We start from the raw sequence: 23,733 nt of genomic DNA on the forward strand, positions 1-23,733 counted from the left end.
CCAAATGCAAGGCTTTATTATAAAGATCGTAGACAGACAGACAGGGTCGAAATCACCAGCAAACATCAACAGCGAAGATAATCCAAGAGCGTAATCCAACACAACAGGCGTGGGTCAAAACCAGGTGGGCAGTCCAAAGCAAACAATGAAAATAAAACAAGAAACTAGAAAACTATGGCTAAGACTGGAAAAACAAAACAGAACTATGGCTAGGGAAAAACAACAAGGAAACTAGGAAAACCTGGGAACAAGGAATAACGCTTGGTAAAGTCCGCAAATGCAAATCAATACTTCGCAGTGAGTGTGTGTGCTGAGCTGGCTTTTATTGCAGACAAACAGGAAGTAACCAGCGAAGCAGCAGAGGGAGCAGCAACAGTCTGTGAGGGGCAAGGCTCCCTCTGCTGGCCTGGTGTGACATAGCCCCCCCCCAAGGAGCGGCTTCCAGACGCTCCAAAAAACAAACAGGAAGAAACAGTCCAGGGGAGCGGTGGGGGGGCCAGGAGACTGAGGCAGAACGGGTTGGGCAAACGCCCTCCAGAGCAGAGCTGGAGGCAGAGCAGTCCTCCGAGGTGGAGCAAGAGGCTTAGGAGCCCTCCAGGGCGGAGCAGCCCTCCGGGGCGGAGCAGGAGGCTTAATGACCCTCCGGGGCAGAGCAGGAGGCGTAGAAGCCCTCCAGGGCGGAGCTGGAGGCAGAGCAAGAGGCGTAGGAGCCCTCCAGGGCGGAGCAGGAGGCTTAACGACCCTCCGGGGCAGAGCAGGAGGCGTAGAAGCCCTCCAGGGCGGAGCAAGAGGTTTAGGAGCCCTCCAGGGTAGAGCAGGAGGCGCAGGAGCCCTCCAGGGCGGAGCAGGAGCAGCCCTCCAGGGCGGAGCTGGAGGCGGAGAAGCCCTCCAGGGCGGAGCAGGAGGCGCAGGAGCCCTCCAGGGCGGAGCAGGAGGCGCAGGAGCCCTCCAGGGCGGGGCAGGAGGCGCAGGAGCCCTCCAGGGCGGAGCAGGAGGCGCAGGAGCCCTCCAGGGTGGAGCAGGAGGCCGCATCATGGACTGGGACCTGGGGAGAACAGAGATAGAGGAGGCGGACAGAGCAAGGAGAGAGGTAGAGAGTTCATGGGAGAACGTGGCCTCCATAGCCGTGACCAGGCAGACGAGAACTTTAGGAACGAATTTCGTGGCAGTTCCTGGGCAGACAGAGACTTCTGGAACGGCCCCAAACGCCAAGACAGAGATGACAGGGAGCCTAGGCAGTGCAGGCAGAGTAGGGAGTCTTGGCGGAGCAGACAGAGCAAGGAACCTTGGCGGAGCAGGCAGGGCAGGGAATTTTGGCGGAGCAGACAGAGCAAGGGACCTTGGCGGAGCAGGCAGAGCAAGGAGTCTTGGCGGAACAGGCAGAGCAAGGAACCTTGGCGGAGCAGGTAGAGCATGAAGCCTTGGCGGAGCGGGCAGTGCGTGAAGCCTTGGCGGAGCGGGCAGGGCGTGAAGCCTTGGCGGAGCGGGCAGAGCGTGAAGTTCCGCTATGTACGCCACCTCCGAAAGAGGTATAGGCGCAGCGGACATGCCTGTAGATGAGGTCTCCAGAGCAAACTTGTGGGCAGACTCATGGGCAGAAGAGGCCACTGGGGCGCAGTGTGCAGCCCACACACTCAAAATGGCGATTGCCATAACAGGTAACGCAGTGGGCAGAGGAATGCCCTCCGGGTCAGTGGGTGTGGGGCTTGGGAGCGTTGGCTCTGCGTGACTTGGGAGTGAAGGCTCTGGATGCTCAGGGGAGACGTGACTTGGCAGTGAAGGAGTAGCTATGACCTGACTCGTCATGACAGGAGCAGCAGTGACTTGATTTGGCGTGAGAGGGACAGCTGTGGCTTGGCTTGGCTCGGAGGGAACAGCTGCTTGACTTGGCTCTGAAGGAACGACTGCTGCGACATGACTTGGCCTGACAGGAACAGCAGCTGTATCTTGGCCTGACTTGGCAGGAACAGCGGCTGCGACTTTACTTGGCTTGACGGGAGCAGCAGCTGTGACGTGACTTGTCCTGGCAGGAACAGTGACTGTGACGTGACTTGACTCGGCAGGGACAGCAGCTGTAACTTGACTTGACTTGGTAGGAACGGCAGCTGGTGCAGGTTCGAGAGAAGCAGATATGACGTTCACAGGCAATGGCTTGGTTGACGTGGCGTGAGCAGACGCTGGCTTGGTTGACGTGGCGCTAGCAGACGCTGGCTTGGCTGATGTGGGGTGAGCAGACGTTGGCTTGGCTGACGCTGATAGTAAGGGATCAACTGAACGAGCTGACAGCAGTGGTGGGTCCTCCAAGCTTGATATGAGTCTCTGATAAGTCCTGGAGTGGTGAAAGTCTGATGCCGTAGCCACCATGTTGATAGCAGACTCAATTATGGCGACCATCTTACGTGCAGGTTCAGGCGTGGGGGCCATTTTGTGTGCAAGCTTGGGAGTGGCGGTCCTCCTGGGTGCTGGTTCTGGCATGGCGACCATCTTTGTGGCAGGCTCTGGCGTGGCGGCCATCTTTGCAGCGGGCTCTGGCGTGGCGGCCATCTTTGCAGCAGGCTCTGGCGTGGCGGCCATCTTTGCAGCAGGCTCTGGCGTGGCAGCCATCTTTGCAGCAGGCTCTGGCGTGGCGGCCATCTTTGCAGCAGGCTCTGGCGTGGCAGCCATCTTTGCAGCAGGCTCTGGCGTGGCAGCCATCTTTGCAGCAGGCTCTGGCGTGGCAGCCATCTTTGCAGCAGGCTCTGGCGTGGCGGCCATCTTGACCAGGAACTCAGGAACGGGAGCCATCTTGTGAACGGGCTTTGGGACGGTGGCCATCTTGTGAACAGACTCGGGAAGGGCGTCCATCTTGGGAATTGTCTCAGGAACAGCAGCCATCTTGTGATCAGGTTCGGGGGTGGCGGCCATCTTGTGATCGGGCCTTGGGGTGGCAGCCATCTTGGGGGCAGACTCTGGAGTGGCGGCAGCCATCCTGGGTGCAGATTCTGGAATGGCGGCCATCTTGTGAACTGGCTCAGGAACAGCAGCCATCTTGTGATCAGGTTCGGGAATGGCGGCCATCTTGTGAGCAGGCTTGGGGGTGGCAGCCATCTTGTGAACAGGCTTGGGGATGGCGGCCATCTTGTGATCGGGCCTTGGGGTGGCAGCCATCTTGCGAGAGAAGTCAGAGGTGGTAGATCTCTTGTGAGCTGGGTTCAATTGGGTGACCATCTTGAACGCGGACTCAGGAAGAATAGACATCCCGAGAGCAGATTCTGGAAAGGCAGCCATCTTGTGAAGGGGCTCTTGAAGGGTGCCCATCTTGTGAACTGGCTCTGGAAGGACAACTGTCTTGTGAACAGGCTTTGAAATGGCTGCCATCTTGTGAACGGGCTTTGGGATGGCAGCCATCTTGTGCTGTGGCCTGGAGCTAGCAGATATCTTGTGCTGTGGCCCTGGGCTAGCAGACATCTTGAGCTGAGGCTCTTCTAGTACTCCCACAGTAAGCGGGGAGCCACATAACAACAAAGCATAGTTCATAAAGTCCTCCATTGAACATTTAAATTCCCCCCCAGGCAACTGCGATTTAGTGGGTTCGTTGAGTCCAAAGCGGAATAAGTCCTTCAGCCACACTTCATCATAAAATGATACTTGAAGGGCAAACTTACGAAATTGAAGAACATATTCCTCAATGGGGCGATCTTCTTGACGGAGGAGCAGAAGTTGTTCGACTGGGTCCATGTTGTGATGCTGGTGGTGAATAAAGCCGCTGGATCCGGGTGTGGCGAAGTATTCTGTCACAAACGGGACGACCAAGAGTGAGGATCCAAATGCAAGGCTTTATTATAAAGATCGTAGACAGACAGACAGGGTCGAAATCACCAGCAAACATCAACAGCGAAGATAATCCAAGAGCGTAATCCAACACAACAGGCGTGGGTCAAAACCAGGTGGGCAGTCCAAAGCAAACAATGAAAATAAAACAAGAAACTAGAAAACTATGGCTAAGACTGGAAAAACAAAACAGAACTATGGCTAGGGAAAAACAACAAGGAAACTAGGAAAACCTGGGAACAAGGAATAACGCTTGGTAAAGTCCGCAAATGCAAATCAATACTTCGCAGTGAGTGTGTGTGCTGAGCTGGCTTTTATTGCAGACAAACAGGAAGTAACCAGCGAAGCAGCAGAGGGAGCAGCAACAGTCTGTGAGGGGCAAGGCTCCCTCTGCTGGCCTGGTGTGACAATAACAATTATAGATATTAAAAAAATCCATATTTGTCCATATCTATTTTTTAGGTTTTATTATTATTATTGTATTTTAATTATAGGTACATTTAAGAATAAAATAAAATAATATAGCATGATGGAGATCCTGTAGAAATAAATAATATTCCATAATGTTTATGGTGTTGTGGGTAAAACTTTAGTTACCATGGTGGTAAAAATGCTAAAGTTTGACAATATTCTAACCCTTTTTTGCAAGCATTAAGCACTCACTTCACTGTAAGCTGTACAAGCAAAATGGCTACAGATCCATCTTAACAGTGTTTACTGCTCCAACGTGATGGAGAACACGCAGAAGTGGAGGAAAGGCGTTAAGAAACAGAAGTTTCTTCAAAGAATTGGAGTTGGCCACAGTACACGGCTGGTGGGCCATTAGTTCGATTAAGCCCATTCCTCAGCGCTGGATGCTGTCCAAATATCTAGAGCCGTGTCCAGCTTTGTTGGCCGCCACCGACTCTGTGTCAGCATTTCTGCTGAAAAATGGCCGTGCGGCGCTCAAACTCTCCTAAACAAGGAAAGCGAGGCTCTATTTTCCATGTTTGATCAGCACTAACATTTATTAGTCACATCTATTATGCACAAAATGCCAGCAAGAACAAAGGGCTGTTAGGAGCAGTCAGGCGACACACGCGTGAGAGAATGGTAATTAAGGACCCTGCTAAAGTAGATGAGACATCAGCACTTGGAGAAAGCGAGACAGTGAGATGAGGAGGGGGGCTTCGCGGATCTGTCTGGCTGTTACTTTGTGGTTAATTGACCGTCTCTTTCCCGCTATCTTTCTCTCTTATTTGCTCTCTGACATGAAAATCAAGACTCGTGCACACACACTCACGAGCCATGTTTTTCATTCAGAGGTCCACTTCAGACGAGACATTTCTCAGACTTTCTGTGATAGCAGCCAGTGTAACATACTGTCACACTAGTGCACTTGAATGAGTCCTTCATGTCGGACGTTCACTGAGTTTTTAGTGATGTGGTGACCCAACACGCTACCAAAATTCTGTTATTTTGGTGCTCACTCTCAATAGTTAAACTAAACTACATTAAAACAAAATAAAAGTAGCAGTACTGTAGTAACATTTTCATTTGGATAATTTGTTTTTCAAAAAAATACAAACTAATAATGCACTTTTAACTAAAATAAAATCTAATAAAATGCAAATAGTAGTAGTAGATATGAAAATAAGATTTTTTATAAAAATAAAATAATTTTCCAATCTCAAATGTCCTGCAGAAGTCCGTAAACAAATATAAAACAAAGAATTATTTTCAGAATATTCCATATTCCAATGCATAAATTAAATTTAGTTCAAAAAATATATATATTAAAATAAAATAATTTTCCAATCTCAAAAGTCCTGCAGGGTTCCGTAAACAAATATAAAACAATTAATTGTTTTCAAAATATTCCATATTTTATTGCATAAATTAAATTCAGTTCAACAAAATAAAATAAAATAAAATAAAATAAAAAACAAAAATAAACAAAACAAAACAAAACAAAAAATTTCCAATCTCAAAAGTCTTGCAGGTGTCCGTAAACAAATATATAAAACTTATTAAAATAAAATGTGACCCTGGACCACAAAACCAGTCTTAAGTCGCTGGGGTATATTTGTAGCAATAGTGATGTATATATCTCATTTTTGTCAAATTTAACCTTATGACTGGTTTTGTGGTCCAGGGTCACAAATAAGTTCTTCTTCTTCTTCTTCTTCTTCTTCTTCTTCTTCTTATTATTATTATTATTATAATAAGACACAAAAGTCATTCAGTTTATGGTATTAAAACAAAAAAGAAGAGGAAAAGACTTCTAAAAGGTTCTAAATAAGCAGGTTTTAGTCACCAGTTTCATCAAAGAACAAATTAAACAAAGTCTCTACACTGTTTGAATCATTTACCATGGTTTTACAGTGGCAGTACTATAGTAGCAATAGTATCTTGTCCGAAGACCATGGTGTATTTTTGTATAGAACGAACAGGAAATATAGAAGCATCCAAACGTATTTCTCCGAGCAAGTGTGTGTGTCTGTGTGATAGGATTACAGCTCTTGTGAGCTCGGTGGACAGCACAGCGCACCGTAGATAATCTTGTGCGAATCGATGGTAGGACGAGAGCAAGAATGAACACGGTCCCCACGGACACTGCAACACTCACGCATAATTACCGCCAGACAACAAATCAATGCTCTCGGTCGTTGAGACCACTCAACCCGGACTGAAAACTCACCAGTGAGACGTACATTCCCTCTGTATATACAGACTGTACAGCTACACAGTAAATCACAAATGACTTCACAGACCCGTCTGTCAATACCTCAGCTTGATTCGACTAAAAGGCCAAAGCGTTCGTTACCGACGTGCCTGGATATTTGGTATGTTGCATGTAGAGTGCCAAAGCAAAATGTTTTCTGATTTTGATAACAGTTTCAACAAGTAGTGGCTATCATATTATCTTCTATCATAGCAGAAGATAATAGAAATAATCGGTTTGAATAATAACAGCAATTAAAGCTGCAAGCAGCGATGATGGGCCCAAGCCATCAGTGCAAAAGCCACCCTGGTGGCATATTTTTCATCGGTCGAAAAACAATATTGTACAAAAAATTAGTTCTTACCTGTCAGTCTTTGGAGGGGCGGTTCTTTGCTTGTTCACTTTTGCATAAAGCCCCTCTAGCGCGTCCTCATTGAGCGGCTCTCTGTTGGGGGCGGGGCCTGTAGGCTGAGAGTAGGTATGGGTGGGAGTTCCAGGTGGATAGGGTGAGAGGCTGGAGGCAGGGGGTTCTCTAAAATTGTTGATGCGAGCATAGTTGGGATCCAGATCATCGTCTTCAACATCTGGGAAGATGGCGCGTTCAGGTGCAGGGCTGCTCCTTTCACTCCTATAGAATTAAAAACATGCACTTCAGGATATCTTGGATGAATAAGGACATAAGCTTAGAGTGTTTGATGTACAAGAATGTGTTTCTATAAAACATTTGGATTGCACAATAGTGTGTTTCTTTCGTTTTCGTTATGTTTGTCTTATATACAGAAGTACTGACTAGAGTTGAAGTGTTAATTATGAAATAAAATGTCAAAATTCTGAAATACCATGTCAAAGTTATGACATACCAAGTCATAATTTTGAGATAAAAGGTCACCATTATGATATTAAATGTCAAAATTGGCATACTACGTCATAATTATGAGATAAAAAGTCACCATTATGAGATTAAACGTTAAAATTGACATTATACATTATAATTATGAGATAAAAAGTCACCATTATGAAATTATATACTACGTCATATTAATGAGATAAAGTCACCATTATTAGATTAAACATTAAAAATGACAAACTATGTCATAATTATGAGATAAATAGTCAGCATTGTGAGATTAAACGTTAAAATTGACACACTACGTCATAATTATGAGATAAGTCACCATTATGAGATTAAACATTAAAAATGACAAACTATGTCATAAATATGAGATAAAGTCACAATTATGAGATTAAACATTACAACTGAAAATACATAATAATTATGAGATGAAAAGTCACAATTATGAGTTTACACATTAAAAATGACATACTATATCATAATTATAAGATAAAAAGTAATTGTGATTAAACGTTAAAAAGTTACCATTATGAGATTAAAGGTTACCATTTACATACTACGTCATAATTATGATAAAAAGTAACAATAACAAGATTAAATGTTAAAATTGACATACTACGTCATAATTATGAGATAAATTACAATTACGAGATTAAACATTAAAAATTACATAGTAAGTCATAATAATGACATAAATTTAAAATAATGACTAAACATACCAACTTTTTTCCCTCATATGTCCTACTTTGTATCTCATAATTTTGCCTTTTTATCTCATAATGACTTCTCATGATAATGACTTACTAAAGTTATGATTATTTATTTTTTTTGTGGAAGAGAAAATACAAAAACATGTTATGTAAACATGTATGATTGAGTTTTATTACGTTTCCCTTTATTAGTTCATTAGTCGTTAATTACTATGACGAGAACAACCAATTAAACCAATGCAGCAATTATCAAGAGTCCAGAGCTCGTTTGATAATTTCAACAGCTTCCGATTGCTATATAAGCATGTTATTCTATATTATAATTGAACTTTGTGGATTAAATATTGCACATTACATACTTTGACAGAAACATCTCAGGTTCACTCTTGTCCACCTCTTCTTCGCTCAAAGCTCCCAGTTCCTTAGCCTTAGCTTTGTTTTTTCTCCCAAACCTGGATGAGAAAAGAAAGAGCACGGACAAAGAGAGAGAAGGGGAGGATGTGTTATGTTTTCATAATTGGTGACACAACAGTTTCCCTGCACTTCCAAGTACCAAAGCAGAATTTACTCTAGAAACTCTAATGATTGGTTCCCCATGTACCAGCCTGCAAACACGCACACACACGCACGCACGCACACACGTACTCCTGCAAAACCAAGCAATATCAATGTCCAACGCCCTGCAGTGATTTTTTCTAGCCCATCTCCACGCCAAACCTTCAGAAACTCACATATTCTTCTGCACTGATCTGAGGTCAGGCGGGGTCTCCATGCTGACAGGCAGATAAAGACAGAAGAGGAAAAGGTTATATCAAGAATAAAGGTAATAATGAGAGAGAGTGGGTGAGACGATCACATGAAAAAAAAAAAGGAAAGTGAAGCAGTAATGAAACGTCAGTGTCAGTCATAAAAGCAGCAGCTTCTGGTTTGCTACATGGGTCTACATTAAAATCCAAATAATCAAATGATACATAACCCAACAAGAATGATAACTCTGATAACTCTGAAAAAAATATATATATTATTTTAGGAAAATTTATTATTATTATTATTATTTTGCATTGTGACATTCTTTTCATGATATTTAAGCACATTTCCTCACTCAATTTCTAATTAGAAATAAAATAATTTCCAGTCTTGGGTCTGTAAACAGATATATATATTTATACTACAGGGCCGTTGAATGCTTGAATCTGATTGGCTGACGAACGTTCTAGAGGTGTGCATTATATTCAGGGAAACGCACGGCGAACGTAGTTCCAGGCAGCTTTAGACCGCAGTGCATGTCTATATCACTTCGCCATACATTTCAGTTATTTCAAAGGTCCTTACAGCCCAAAACAGCAAAATAACTAAAACCCACAATGACACTGGCCAAACTAATAAATACAGTAAACATCAGGATAAAAACGACAGATTATTTCCATGTTTTTTCCCACAATATATTACGTTTTATTATGTACGGAAAGCACAAACTCTATTTCTCTCGCCCTCTCTCACTCACCTCACAGACGCACACACATAACGTTACAGTTTGCACTTGCGTTAGCATTCGCGCTAATGTTGTTAGCGCTGCTCTGACGATTAACAACTTAAAAACGACATGACAGCTCTCACACGCGAGGTAACAACGGCGTGGTCTTGAAGAAAATGAACTTAAAGTTTAACTGTTAGTAGAGACGATGCTGCCAGTCACCCTTGAGAGACACAGACGTGAGAGAGGTAAAGTCATACACTTAGTTTCTCTCCCTCACTCTTTCCGTCTGTCTGCTTGTCTTTCGGTCTGTCTAAACTTCATTATTAACGGCATTATTTTGCTATTAACAGCCCAAGCGTCGTTACTAGGTCTAAAATGACGTTTTGGAACCAGCAACGAAGCTGTTGAATGGGCTGCGTAAGAAATTAATCCTACTCACAATAGCGTTTTAAGGATAAAAACCGGACGAATGTCTTGAAATATATCACTTGATCGATGTCTTGAGGTGTGGTAACTGTAGTATAAGCGGAATAATTGACTTCGGGCCGTAGAATTCTACGAAAATAATGCACACCCGAGCTGTAACGGCCACTCCGCTTCGCGTCGTGACCGCATCACCACCTCGGGTGTGCATTATTTTCTAAGAATTCTACGGCCCGTCGTCAATTATTCCTTACATATTTTATTGCATAAATAAATTCAGTTCAACAAATAATACCATGATGCAAACTATTTAAGCACCCCCCCCCCCCCTCAATTTCTAATAAAAATAAAAAATAAAAAAAATAAAAAAAAATAAAACCCTGCAGGGGTCCATGCACAAATATATATATATATATATATATATATATATATATATATATATATATATATATATATATTTTAAATTCTACATTTTATCGCATACATTAAATTACATTCAGTTCAACAAATAATACCATGATGTAAACTTAATAAAATAAATTATAAATAATAACAATACTAGAATTGTAGTCATTTTTTTTGTTATATAAACAGATATATAACAAAAACAACTATTTTTAGAATAATCTATGTTATTGCATAAATAAAATTCAATTAAACAAATAATACCATGATGTAAACTTCTACATAAAATAAAATAAAATAAAATAAAAATGAGTTCTGCAGGGGTCCATAAACAAATATATAAAACAAATAATCATTTTCAGAATATTCTATATTTTATTGGTTAGCAATAAAAACTATACTATTAATAATATAATTAATGTATTTTTAAAACATTAATACAATGAATTATAAAATAAATATTTAAATATTTATGTTAATATATTTTTTTTATAAACATTATAAATATAAATATTATTAATTTGCACTATAGTAATGAGAGTTCAAATTTATCGCACTATTGAAGGTGACTGCAATAATTCGGGAAGGAGGAAAATTTGCTTACTTGACACAATGTCACAACGCAAAAACTCTTAATGGTTCTTAAACATGCTTATTTTGTTCTTTTTATGTGAAAACTGACCTGAACACTTCTTGGCATTTTTCATGAGATTCACCCGATAAAAACGCATCTGAATAGCAATGTCAACGGCTCAACGTCTATTAACAACAGAGAATTCAATTACATTTCCACAAACGCACACTCCAGTCAGGAATAATCACAAACCTCAGCTCCCAAGATTCCTAAATTTCTTTTTAATTTGACACAGATATCGCTCGAGGCTTCAGTTTACCGACATAACGTACATGCATGTTTGCTCAAGATAAGCCGTGACTACATGATCCAAACACAGGCCCACAAGCGATTCAAGGGTCCGGCTGGATCCAGCATCCTCTCGTCTGCGTTATGCCTCAATAGTACTCCATTTCCCAGCCCCGCACACGCACTAATGACTGTATTTATCTCATTAGGCTGGAGCGATCTAATACCGGCAGCTGGCATGCTAGCTCTGCCTTGCCCTTAAGCACTCTCATTAAAACCAGAGGGAGTCGTGGCCTGAATATCAATGTGCCGCAGTCCTGCTCAGTCCGTGTGAGTGCAGCGCTGGTCATCACGCTACGCAGAGCTCACACAACTCTACTTGATTATTGGCCACTCTACATTTTTTAATTGTGAACATAATACAGTACAGAGTGAGCTGATCCTTCTCAAAACTGACCATGCTAACTACAATAAATAATATGGACCCTCTTTAAAACAGCATACGGAATTCAAAATTCTTCCTCAATCATTTTAATTATAAAAACGTCAATGAAATGCCATGTCATAATTAAGTCATGAAGTCAAAATTATGAGATATAAATTTGACATTGACATAAGTCATCTATGAAATCAAGAAGGTAAGATTATAAAACAACAGGTCAAAATTGTGAAATACCATGTTATAACTGTAAGTCAAATTTATGAGATATTAAGTCATAATTATGAGATAAAAACTTGACATTGACACAAGTCACTCATGAAATCAAGTCAAGATTATGAAACAATCATCAAAATTATGAAATACCATGTCATGATTATAGGTCAAATTTATGACATATTTATGACATACTAACTCGTAATTATGAGATAAAAACATGACATTGACGTAAGTCACTTATGAAATCAAGAACTGAAGGTTATGAAACGAAGTCAAAATGATGAAATACCATGTCTTAATTATGAGATAAAAACTTGACATTGACATAAATCAGTTATGAAATCAACTAGAAGATTATGAAACAAGAACTCACAATTGTGAAATAGCATGTCATAGCTATAAATCAGTATAAGTTGCAATTATGAGATAAGTAAAAAATATCTATAAAAAACCATAACATTTATGTGCTGGAAAGTCAAAATATGAAATGAAAAGTTAAAATTGGCAGTCATAATTCACAGAAAAAGTAATAATTAGGAGATAATTAACAGAAAATGAAGTCATAATTATCTGATAAGTAAAAATTATGAAATACAATGACATAGATGGAAAGTCAAAATCTCAATCAGATTTGTGAATAATAATTCACAAAAAAAGTCTTGACATTAACATAAGTCACTTAAGAAATAGTCATAATTATGACAAGAAGTCAAAATTATGGAATACCATGTCATAATTGTAAATCAAAATTATGAGATACTAATAGTTGTGAGATAAGTCAAAATGATGAAATACCATGACATACTTAAGTTAGAAAGTCAAAATTTGCAAGTACTACATCATAATTATGAGATAAAAAGTTCATTTTTGACATAGAAATTACTTAAACTGACGTAAGTCAGTTATGAAATTAAATGTCATAATTATTACTAGTCAAAATTATAAAAAATACATGTCATAATTATGAGATAAAAGTCAAACTAATGAAATTAAAAGTTAAAATTATCAGTCATAATTGACAAAAAAAATCATAATTATTAAACACCACTGACACAAGTCTTTTATAAAATACTCAAAATATGAAATACCATGACATAATTATCAAACTGCTGAAGTCATAATTACGAGATAAGTCAAACTTATGAAATACCACGACATAGAAAGTTAAAATTTGTTGAAATTGACATACCAAGTCATAATTTACAAATTGCTGAAATTAGCATAAGTCAATTATTAAATAAAAAGTCATAATTATGATAAGGAGTCAAAATGATAAACTACAAACAGGATCAGCCTTTATGCTGCGAGTTACTCTGGTTAAGCGAGACTTAGGACTAGCTTAGCACTAGGTTTCCCAACACTAGTTTGTAATTCAGCCCATGTGTCTTGAAAAGCCAGCTGATGGCTCAATCTACCTGAGGCCTGAAGCGTTCAGGTGGATTGGATTGTCGTAGCAAATGTGAAACATGCCCTTGGAAGCTGATTACACTTCTAAGAGTTGTCAGCATAAGGTTGAGGTATGTAGCCCAAGGTAGCATACTAACAGTTTAATACGGTCTAAATTGAGTTTGCAAAGTGAATTAGCATTACTTTGGTTGTTAACCTGAGATTAAGATGGTCTATGCAGCTCTTGGGAGACTTAAAATTTGAGGCGGAAATTACAGGCTAACGTTAAGGGCGAAGACGGTGCGAAATGAGACAAAACGACACGAATGTTGATGAGAGTCGTGTGCATGCACTGTAATTACAAATCTAAAACCCAATTACGCCGTAATGTAACCTACAATACTGAAACTGTCTTGGTAAAGAGGCTTTGTGCTGGCAGCTCTCGCTTTATCGATTGACTCCAGTTTACTGAGTGTTGCAATTTATCAGTCTAAACCGGAGGCTCATATTTTTAAGCAGACAAAACCTCAATTTTCACACAGACAGACGGCCTGATCCATGGGAACTGGGGACGTACTGCTAAGCTGATCATTATGTTTGCATATATTAATGCCTGCTTCTCTCCCTCCTGCTTTTTAAGGATCTTTCTAATTAGGTAAAACTGTCAGGAATGGATCTGCCTTTCTTTTTACATTCCCCGTCTCTGCTTCCTGTCTGATAAATGTTTTTATGCCTGTACTGTGTTTGTTTTTTGTATCTTTCCACATACAAATTGTACACAAACATTCAAAAGTTTGGAGTGTATAATTTTTTTTAATGTTATTGAAAGAAGTATTTTATGCTTACCAAGGCTGCACTTGTTTGATTAAAAACACAGTAAAAATGGTAAAATTGTGAAATATTATTACAATTTAAAATAACTATTTTCTATTTGAATATATATTAAAATGCAATTTATTCCTGTGATGCAAAGCTGAGTTTTCAGTATCGCATGATCCTTCAGAAATCATTTTAATATGCTGATTTGACACCCTGAAAAGTTTCAGTTGATAGAAAATATCTTCATATACCAGTATAAGAAAAAGCATTTTCCACTAAGCTCAGATATGACTTCATTACATGACTTTTAGGTGATTAACAAGGGTAAACAGAGCACAGCTGAGGGTAGAAGATTTGAACAAGGAGAAATGAAGGAAAAAGAACAAATAAATGAGTTACAATGAGAAAGAAGGGTTTGATGGATTAAACACAGTAACTATAATTAGCCTCAAAAACACAGTAAAAGGGGATTAGCATGCTAATTCCAAACCAGTGAGAAACTGAATGATTAAGCAAAGCTATATTTCAAACACTCCTGCATCATTAGCAGCAACAGAATCCGAGAAGAACAGAGCTAGTAGATAAACTGCAAAAATGAAGCACAAAACATAGACTTCTCAACCAAGATCTAATTGCAAATACTGTGGTTAACATACTGTAAAAAAAAGCCATACTACCGTTTTTTGTAAGTTACATCAATGCAATTTCACTTATTACAGTGCCTTACGAAAGACGAAAGTATTCATACCCTTTCATTTTTTTTTTCACATTTTGTTGCTGCCTTTTGTTAGACTGCTTCAGATTACTTTTTTTCCCACATTAATCTACACTCCATACACCATAATGTCAAAGCAAAAACAGAATTGTCACAACTTCTTAAATTATTAAAAATAAAAAACCTGAACTAAGTATATAGCATAAGTATTCATACCTGTAACTCAGTATTTAGCTGAAGCACCTTTACAAGTCTTTTAGGTATGATGCAACAAGTTTTGCAGATCGGTATTTGGCAATTATCTGCCATTCTTCTCCTCACCCCTTCACCTCTCAAGCTCTATCAGCTTGGATGGGAGCAGATGCACATTTTCAGGTTTCTCCAGAAATATTTGAATGGTTTCAATCCTAGGCTCAAGGACATTTTGACAAGTTGTCTATAAGCCATTCTTGCTGTGTGCTTAGGGTCATTGTCCTGTTGGAAGGTGAACCTTCTGCCCAGTCCGAGGTTCTGAATGCTCTGGACTGGGTTTTCATTAAGGCTATCTCTATATTTTGCTATGTTGAGCTTTCCTTCTAATCTGGTGAGTTCCTCAGTCCCTGTTGCTGAAAAACAGCCCCACAGCATGAGGCTGCTACCAGCACACTTTACTTTTGGGATGGTACTCTGCAGGTGATGAACAGAGCTTGGTTTCCTTCAAACATGATGCTTGGAATTGAGGTTCATCAGACCAAAGAATCTTGTTTCTCACAGTCTGAGAGTCCATTTTTAGGTGCTTTGCTACAAATTTCAAGTGTGTTTTCATGTGTCTTCTCTGAGGAGAGGATAGAGTTTGGCCACACCACCATAAAGACCGGATTGGTGGAGTGTTGCAGTGATGTTTGTCTTTCTGTAAGCTTCTCCTGTCTCTATATATGATCATGGAGCTCAGCTAGATTGACTATTAGGTTCTTGGTCACCAGTATAACCAAGGCCTTTCCCCAACAATTGCTCAGTTTGGTCAGGAGGCCAGCTCTACAAAGAGTCCTAGTTGTTCCAAACTTCTTTCAATAAGGATAATGGAGACTACATGCTTCTGTGAACATTCAATGCAGCAGAATTTTTTCTGAACTCTTGCCCAGATTTGTCTCTTGATGCAATCCTGTCTCTGAGCTCTACAGACAGTTCTTCTGACCTCAAAGTTTGGTTTTTGCTCTGATATGCATTTTCAGCTGTTACACCTTTTATTAAGGCATGTGTGCTTTTCCAAATCATACCCATTCAATTGAATTTGCCACAGGTTAATTTCACTCGAAGTGTAGCAACATCTAGCGGAAATATGAATACTTCTGAGCTAAATTTCAACTGTCCCAGATAAGGGAATGAATACAAATGCAACAAAATCACTTAAGTTTTTCATTTTTAATAAATTTGCAAAGATGTTGCCATTATGGTGCATGGAGTGTAGATTGCAGTTTAACATAAGGGTATGAATATCAATATCAACATGATTAAATGTAAATTAAGTGTTACTTAACATCATATGGAGCAATTACAAAAATAATGCTTTAAAGGAGACCTATTATGCCCCTTTTTACAATACAAGTCTCAGGTGTCCCTAGAATGTGTCTGTGAAGTTTCAGCTCAAAATACCCCACAGATCATTTAGAAAATGCCCATTTTGAGTGGCAGCAGAAACATGCTGTTTTCGTGCATGACTCTTTAAATGCAAATGAGCTGCTGCTTCCCGCCCCCTTTTCAAGAATAGGGCTGTGCCTTTATAACAGCTTGTAACTCAGATACTCTACTAAAAACATCTGTTTGTTTTTGATTATCATGTCTATCACGCTGAAATCATGCATTTTAAACTATATTAGTGTAAACTTCTGATATACAATTTTCTGAAAGTGGCTATCATACAGCATGTGAGTACAAAAATAAGTTCTCTTTCATGTCTTATTGCGCTTAAACTGTTAGTTGAAAAGTTAAAAACACAGGAGTTACAAAAATAGTTATGTCTGTGAAGGTAAACAGCTCAGAAAGAAATTGTTTATATTAGATCTGTGTGGCAGCAGCGTAATATACAGTAAATAAATCAATAAATCCACTGCTCTCTTGTCTCCACTGAGGCTGGGACTCATCTGTGCAACCAACGACAGAACAGTTAGCATGCTTTGCTCAAACTTTCGCCATGGCGTTAAAACTGAACTGAAAAAACTAAATGCCGTCGAGTGGAATCATGCAGATTAAGGGATGGTAATATTATAATAAGATCCCCTTTCTACGTCACAAGGGAGCGAAATCTGATGTGCTCGTTTTTTTCACATTTGAAAAAAAAAAAAAAAAGGTTTACCAAAACAAAGTTATTGGGTTCTTTTTTACATTTTCTGGCTTGGTAGATGCACTGGGGACCCGATTATAGCACTTAAACCTGGAAAAAGTCAGATTTTCATGAAAAGAACAGTCTATTCCACTTTAAAAGCCAAAAATGGACTCTGACTCCATTGTGATGAATCACATTTTCTTTCTTATCATCATTAAAGAGACTTACAAAATGGCAAACTACTACAGAAAACCAATATGTTCAGACATTGCAGATACATCAACACTGTTAAAAGTTGTCATATATTTTTCCTCAGTGCCAGTGAGGTGATAAGCACATTTTGTGACACAAGTCTTGTCTTTCTGACTTTTTAAAATCATATATGCGTTATGTTTTACACAGTTGACCAAACTGTAAAGTCTTGTTACAGTTTTGAGTGGCATGTGTCCAAGCTGCAGATGGCGTCTTCCATAAAGCGCACATCAATCAAAACGGCTGGCGATTCGCTGTAGGAATGACACTTTGACTGTCGGTTTGACAGCACGCATCTGTCACTTCCAGCTAGACTGAGGCAACATCTCCGTATCTAATATTCAGATAAATGATGTTTATAAATTCCTCACCATATGATATCCATCCAAGCAAATTCATTTCCGCTCATGGCGAGAAAAATAATGATTTCTGAAGCAAATTGTAAGTGATTGCTTATGTATTACCATATCACACACTAAAACACCAAACAAACACAAATCATTTAAATGAAGAGAACTTCTTTTTAGGTATCCTTGAAATACTGTAATAGTTTTTATTAATATTTTGAATCTTTACATTTTGTTTTATTTTAATTTGTTAAAGATTTAGTCATTTTGTTTTGTGTTTTTGTCATTTTTACTGTTTTTTTTTTAATACATTTTAATTTTAGTTATTTTAGTAGATCAAGTTAAACTAAATTAAAATGAGAAATTCATGTTTTTATTACACAATATAATAACAAAAATAATAATAGAATTTTACATGGACACAAAATGAGATTTACTGAATGTCTACAATAATATAATAAAATACAATACATGTAACACAAAAGTGGATACTTATATATATTTATGGAAATAAAAATATATGGAAATAGACAAAAAACTCATATTACAATGTATAAAATAATATAAAAGGACATGAAATTAGATATTTAAAACTAAATGTCTAAAATAATATAATAACAAAAATATTTTTTTGTTTGTTTTTATGTTCTTAATAATGTATATTAAATGTTTTTATAAATTAAAATTTTAGTTACTTTAGTACATCAAGTTAAACTTAATTAAAATGAAAAAAAAAAATTATTAAACCTGCAGGAAAAATCTTTTTAAAAATCTTTTATTTCATTTATCGTTTATAGTTTATAACAAAAATGTTTTTCATGGTTTTTATTTTAGTTAAGTATAAAATAATAATAAAAGTAATAACAGAAATGTATATGGACACAAAATGAGAACTAAATGTGTACAATAATATAATATAATATAATATAATAGGACATGAAATTAGATATTTATAACTAAATGTCTAATATAATAATAAAAATAAAGTTAGCATTTTTTATAATGTCTAGATATAAATTTTTTTTTAATAAATTTTAATTTTAGTTATTTTAGCACATCAAGTTAAACTTAATTTAAATGAGAAATTTTAATTCACCTGCAGAAAAAAGAATGTTTTTTATCGTTGAAATTATTTCAAGTAACAAAAATGTTTTTCATGGTTTTAGTTTTAGTTAACTATACTAACCCTGGCCCTGTACTATTTGTTTTATGAATATACATTTTATGAATATGTTTTATGGATATGAATTGAGTAGAGGACAGCTAATCAGTTTAGTGGTGATTAGACTTTTAGATTTTCACAAAGTATGGTTTTAAAACTTGCTATAATAATTCGCCAATAAAAAAAAAAGACTAAAAAAAGTGGAGTGTGCCATCCATGCTGTTCCTCAATATTTGAGCGTGTTGAATCTCTGTGAGGGGATTTCGTTTTTTTATTTTTTATTCAGCACTTGCTAATATTAAAAAGGCGTGAAAGTAAAGGTTAATGTGATTTGACCACTTCCAGGCCAGGCTGGTCTCTGATGGGAAAGAGGCTGTTAACCTTTACCGTCAGAGCAGCGTTCCCTGAGCCCGGGCCTGCTGGAGAGAAGTCCATCAATCACACAGCTGTCTCATAACACCGCTCACAATGAACGCCTGCTGGAGATGGAAGACGAGGAGCAAGTGTCATGGGATACTGCTTGTGGTTTCCAGACTAAACCTTGACAGACTCAATACAACAGCGCGCGCTTAAACTGACACTCTCACTGTCTGTCTAATACACAAATGAACAGTAATGCAGTATGAGAGCAGCTATGAAGAGTGCTTACATATTCTGACTGTTCAAACTTATATAACACATCGATTTGTTCACAAAACAACACAACGGTACTTCTCTTTATAATTTAATGTGACCCTGGACCACAAAACCAGTCTTAAGTAGTACAGGTATATTTGTAGCAATAGTCAAAAATACTTTTTATGGGTCAAAAGTATTATAAGATTCTTTTCTTATGCCAAAAATCATTAGGATATTAAGTAAAGATTACGTCCCATTAAGATCATTTGTAAAGTTCCTGCCATAAATATATAAAAACTTAATTTTTGATTAGTAATATACACTGCTAAGAAATTCATTTGGACAACTTTAAAGGAGATTTTCTCAATATTTTTTTTTTTTTGTATCTTGGCCAAATAATGCCCTATCCTATATGCATTTATTCAGATGATGTATGAATCTCAATTTTTAAAAAATGCCCTTATGACTGGTTTTGTAGTCCAGGGAACACAAAAGTAGATATAAATATGATATAATATAATACAAATTTTATTGGACACAAAATGAGATTTACAACTAAATATAATATAATATAACATAATATAATATAATGAACACAAAATATATATATATATATATATATATATATACAATATATTTATAATAATATGTCCATAAAATATTTGTATTTTATATAAATATATTTATAATGATGTGTCCATGAAAATAGACAAAAAACTCATATAACAATATCTAATATAATAATATAATATAATATAATAGGACATGAGACATTGGACATGAGATTTACAACTAAAATGTCTTCAATAATATAATATAATATAATATAATGAACAAAAGTAGATATTTATATATATTTATATTTACAATATATTTATAATAATGTGTCCATGAAAATAGGCAAAAAGCTCATATTACAATATCTAATCTAATATAATACTATATAATATATTATAATAAAATATAATGTAATAAAAAAATATTGGATATGAAAAGAGATTTACAACTAAATGTCTAAAATAATATACTATACTATACTATACGATGACATAATATAATATAATATAATATAATATAATATAATATAATATAATATAATATATAGAGAACACAAAAGTAGATATTTATATATATTTAAATTTACAATATATTTTTATAATAATGTGTCCATAAAAACATTGTATTTTATATAAATATATTTATTAATTTTATTTACTAATATGTCATATAATATAATATAATAATATAATATAATATAATATAATATAATATAATATAATATAATATAATATAGCAACTCAAACATACATATTTATAGCTAAATGACCATGACAATGAATAGTGCTGTCAAACAAGACTTTCAAGGTAAAAACAAACAAACTGTGAATTGCTATTTAAAATACAGTCTATTTGTCACAGAAAGCTATTGCATAAGTTCAGAAGACTTGGAATACAGTGCACGAGTCACATAAACAAATTTTAGGATGCTTTTATCATGCTTTTTTTTGCTATTTTTGGAGCTTAACAGCACCAGGTCCCCATCTTATAAACCTAAACACAAGCAGAATGTTTGTCATCATTTCACAAAAGTTTTTACTTACACAAAGTGACTGAGTTTCAGCTTAAACTGCCATCTGGAGTTGTTAAAAACATCTAAGGTCTAATACCTCTCGTAGACAATTTAGCTTATGCGTTTCATTACGCTCAAAAAAAGTTTGAGAGACGAGCACCGTGTCGAGACTTGTGAAGTTTGAGTCCACAGATGAACCTACGACTGAACCCTAGCAAACAAACACGCAAAGGAGGGCCTGCCACGAGCGATTAAGTATGCAAAAGCTCATTAATATTCATAAGTCTCTGCGCTCCTTCCCTGCTAATATGAGTATGTGTTTTTAGTCCATAACGCCTGACTGACAGAACACATCGGCATGAATAAATGAGGAAATCACTGCAGAATGGAGTTCAATTTTAGAAACAGATTTCAGTAATTAGCCTCTCGCGGGCTGCACTGAGCGATTGTGTTAACAGCTTCATATGTTCCCACTCAGACGGGAAATAAAACGTGATGTGTCCATCCCAGCCCCCGCTGAAGCATGTGTGCCCTGCTAAATATACGCTATAATTCAACATGTCAATAAACAGACATGGAATCCATTATAAACGTCATTGTATGATTATATGTGCACCAAATGTCATAAGAGTGAAAGCATACTGTGTCTGCGAAGGCAGTTAAACATAGTTGCTACTTACAACATACATCATTTGTCTGTAAATCGGCTCTTAAAGTGAAGTTTGTACTTTTTTTGGTCAAAATACATTCTTCTAATGCAGTTTATTGTTCATTGGCTATTGCAAGTATGCAATTAATGGGTTTATCTCCCCCAAAAGTGTAAACGTTGAGCCCTCCAGAACCAAATCAAAACATTTAGAACTGAACTGTCAATCATTCCAGCTCAGCCAATAGTGAGAGTTTGGGGGCGTGGCTACTCTAGCAGACCAGATTACTCAAAACTTAAAGGGGGCATTGGCTGCGAAATTCACTTTTGCATGGTGTTTGCAAAATAATGTGGGTAAGAAGTGTGGACACAACCACTCTACAATGATAAAAATCCATACATAAGTGTTTTTCTTTTTTCCCCGACATCAGGGAGAGGACGCAGTGGACTAGCTTTGTTTTCAATGGTAACTTGCCACTAAAGAGACAAAAAAAATGGAAGAGGGGGCGGGGTAAGCAGTAGCTCATTAGCATTTAAAAAGACATGCACCAAAATGGGTTGCTGTGGACAAAGGTGTTTTTGATGGGGTAAAAAGGGTGTTTTACATGACCATTGAAGAATTTTAACCAAAGTACACCACTAGTTTTAAATTTTTTTTTTTTTTTTTTTTTACAGAAGTCTCTACTGCTCACCAAGCTTTTATTTATTTGACATTAAAGTACAGCAAAAACGGAAAAATTTTGAAATATTTTTACTATTTAAAATAGCTGCTTTCTATTTGAATATATTTTAAGATATAATTTATTCCTGTGATCAAAGCTACATTTTCAGCATCATCACTTCAGTCTTCAGTGTCACATGATCCTTCAGAAATCCTTCTAATATGCTTTTGCTGTTCAAGATACATTTTTATTATTATGGTCAATATTTAAAACAGTTGAGTACATTTGTTTTTGATTTTTTTGAGAAATAGAAAGAGCCAAATATCAGCATTTATATGAAATGAAAAGCTTTTGTAACATTATGACTATACTAATGATATTAGTCCATATAATTATTTTGGGGAAACAATTATAGAAACGTATACTTTTATTTAGCAAGGATGCTTGAAAATTGATCAAAAGTGATGATAAAGACATTTATAAAGATACAAAAATTTCTATTGTAAATCAAATGAGCAGCACATCAGAATATTAGAATGGTTTCTGAAGGATCATGTGACTGGAGTAATGATGCAAAAAATGTAGCTTTAAAATCACAGGAATAAATTACATTTTAAAACATATTTAAATAGAAAACAGTTATTTAAATAGTAAAAATATTTCAGATCTATTTTTATTGTCTGCCATGTGAAAACTGTAAAAATCGCCATCTAAAAAACTTAAAGGGGACTTCGGATGCTCATTTTCCACAAGTTAGTATGATTTTTTAGGGTCTTCTTGAAATGTCTGCAACATAAACTGCTCAAAAAATATTTATTGTTATTATGTTGAAAACAGCTGAGTAGAATTTTAGAAGAACAGCATTTATCTGAAATTGAAATCTTTTGTTACATTATGAATGTCTTTATTACCAATCATCCTTGCAAAATAAAAGTATTAATTTCTATAATTTCTGATGTTTGGACCTTTCTATTCTAATATAATAAAAATAAATATAAAAAAATTATAATAATTAATATATCGTAATAAAAATTATTGAACAGCAAATCAGCATATTAGAATGATTTCTGAAGAATCATGTGACAATGAAGACTGGAGTATTGATGCTGAAAATGTAGCTTTGATCACAGGAATAAATTGCATTTTTAAATATATTCAAATAGAAAACACGTATTTTAGGTTTGGTGAGCAGAAGAGACTTCTTTAAAAAACATTAAAAACCTTACCGTTCAAAAACTTTTGACTGGTAATGTTGCAGACATTTCAAAAAGACCCTAAAAAAATCATACAGACTTGTGGAAAATGGGCATCTGATGTCTCCTTTAAGCATTTTCAGGCCAATTCTTACCTCA

At 36.9% G+C, this 23,733-nt stretch overlaps 1 protein-coding gene across 1 annotated transcript in view; it reads right to left on the reverse strand.

The window, feature by feature from the left end:
- pard3ba (par-3 family cell polarity regulator beta a) overlaps positions 1-23,733 on the reverse strand; it is a 250,801-nt gene that overhangs the window by 46,863 nt on the left and 180,205 nt on the right. Inside the window, exon 19 of the mRNA XM_073842392.1 lies at positions 8,437-8,529. Coding sequence (XP_073698493.1) covers positions 8,437-8,529 — 93 coding nt within the window. The remainder of the gene's footprint in view (positions 1-8,436; positions 8,530-23,733) is intronic.

This window comes from Garra rufa, chromosome 6, assembly GCF_049309525.1.
Source record: "Garra rufa chromosome 6, GarRuf1.0, whole genome shotgun sequence".
Classification (NCBI taxonomy): Eukaryota; Metazoa; Chordata; class Actinopteri; order Cypriniformes; family Cyprinidae; genus Garra; species Garra rufa.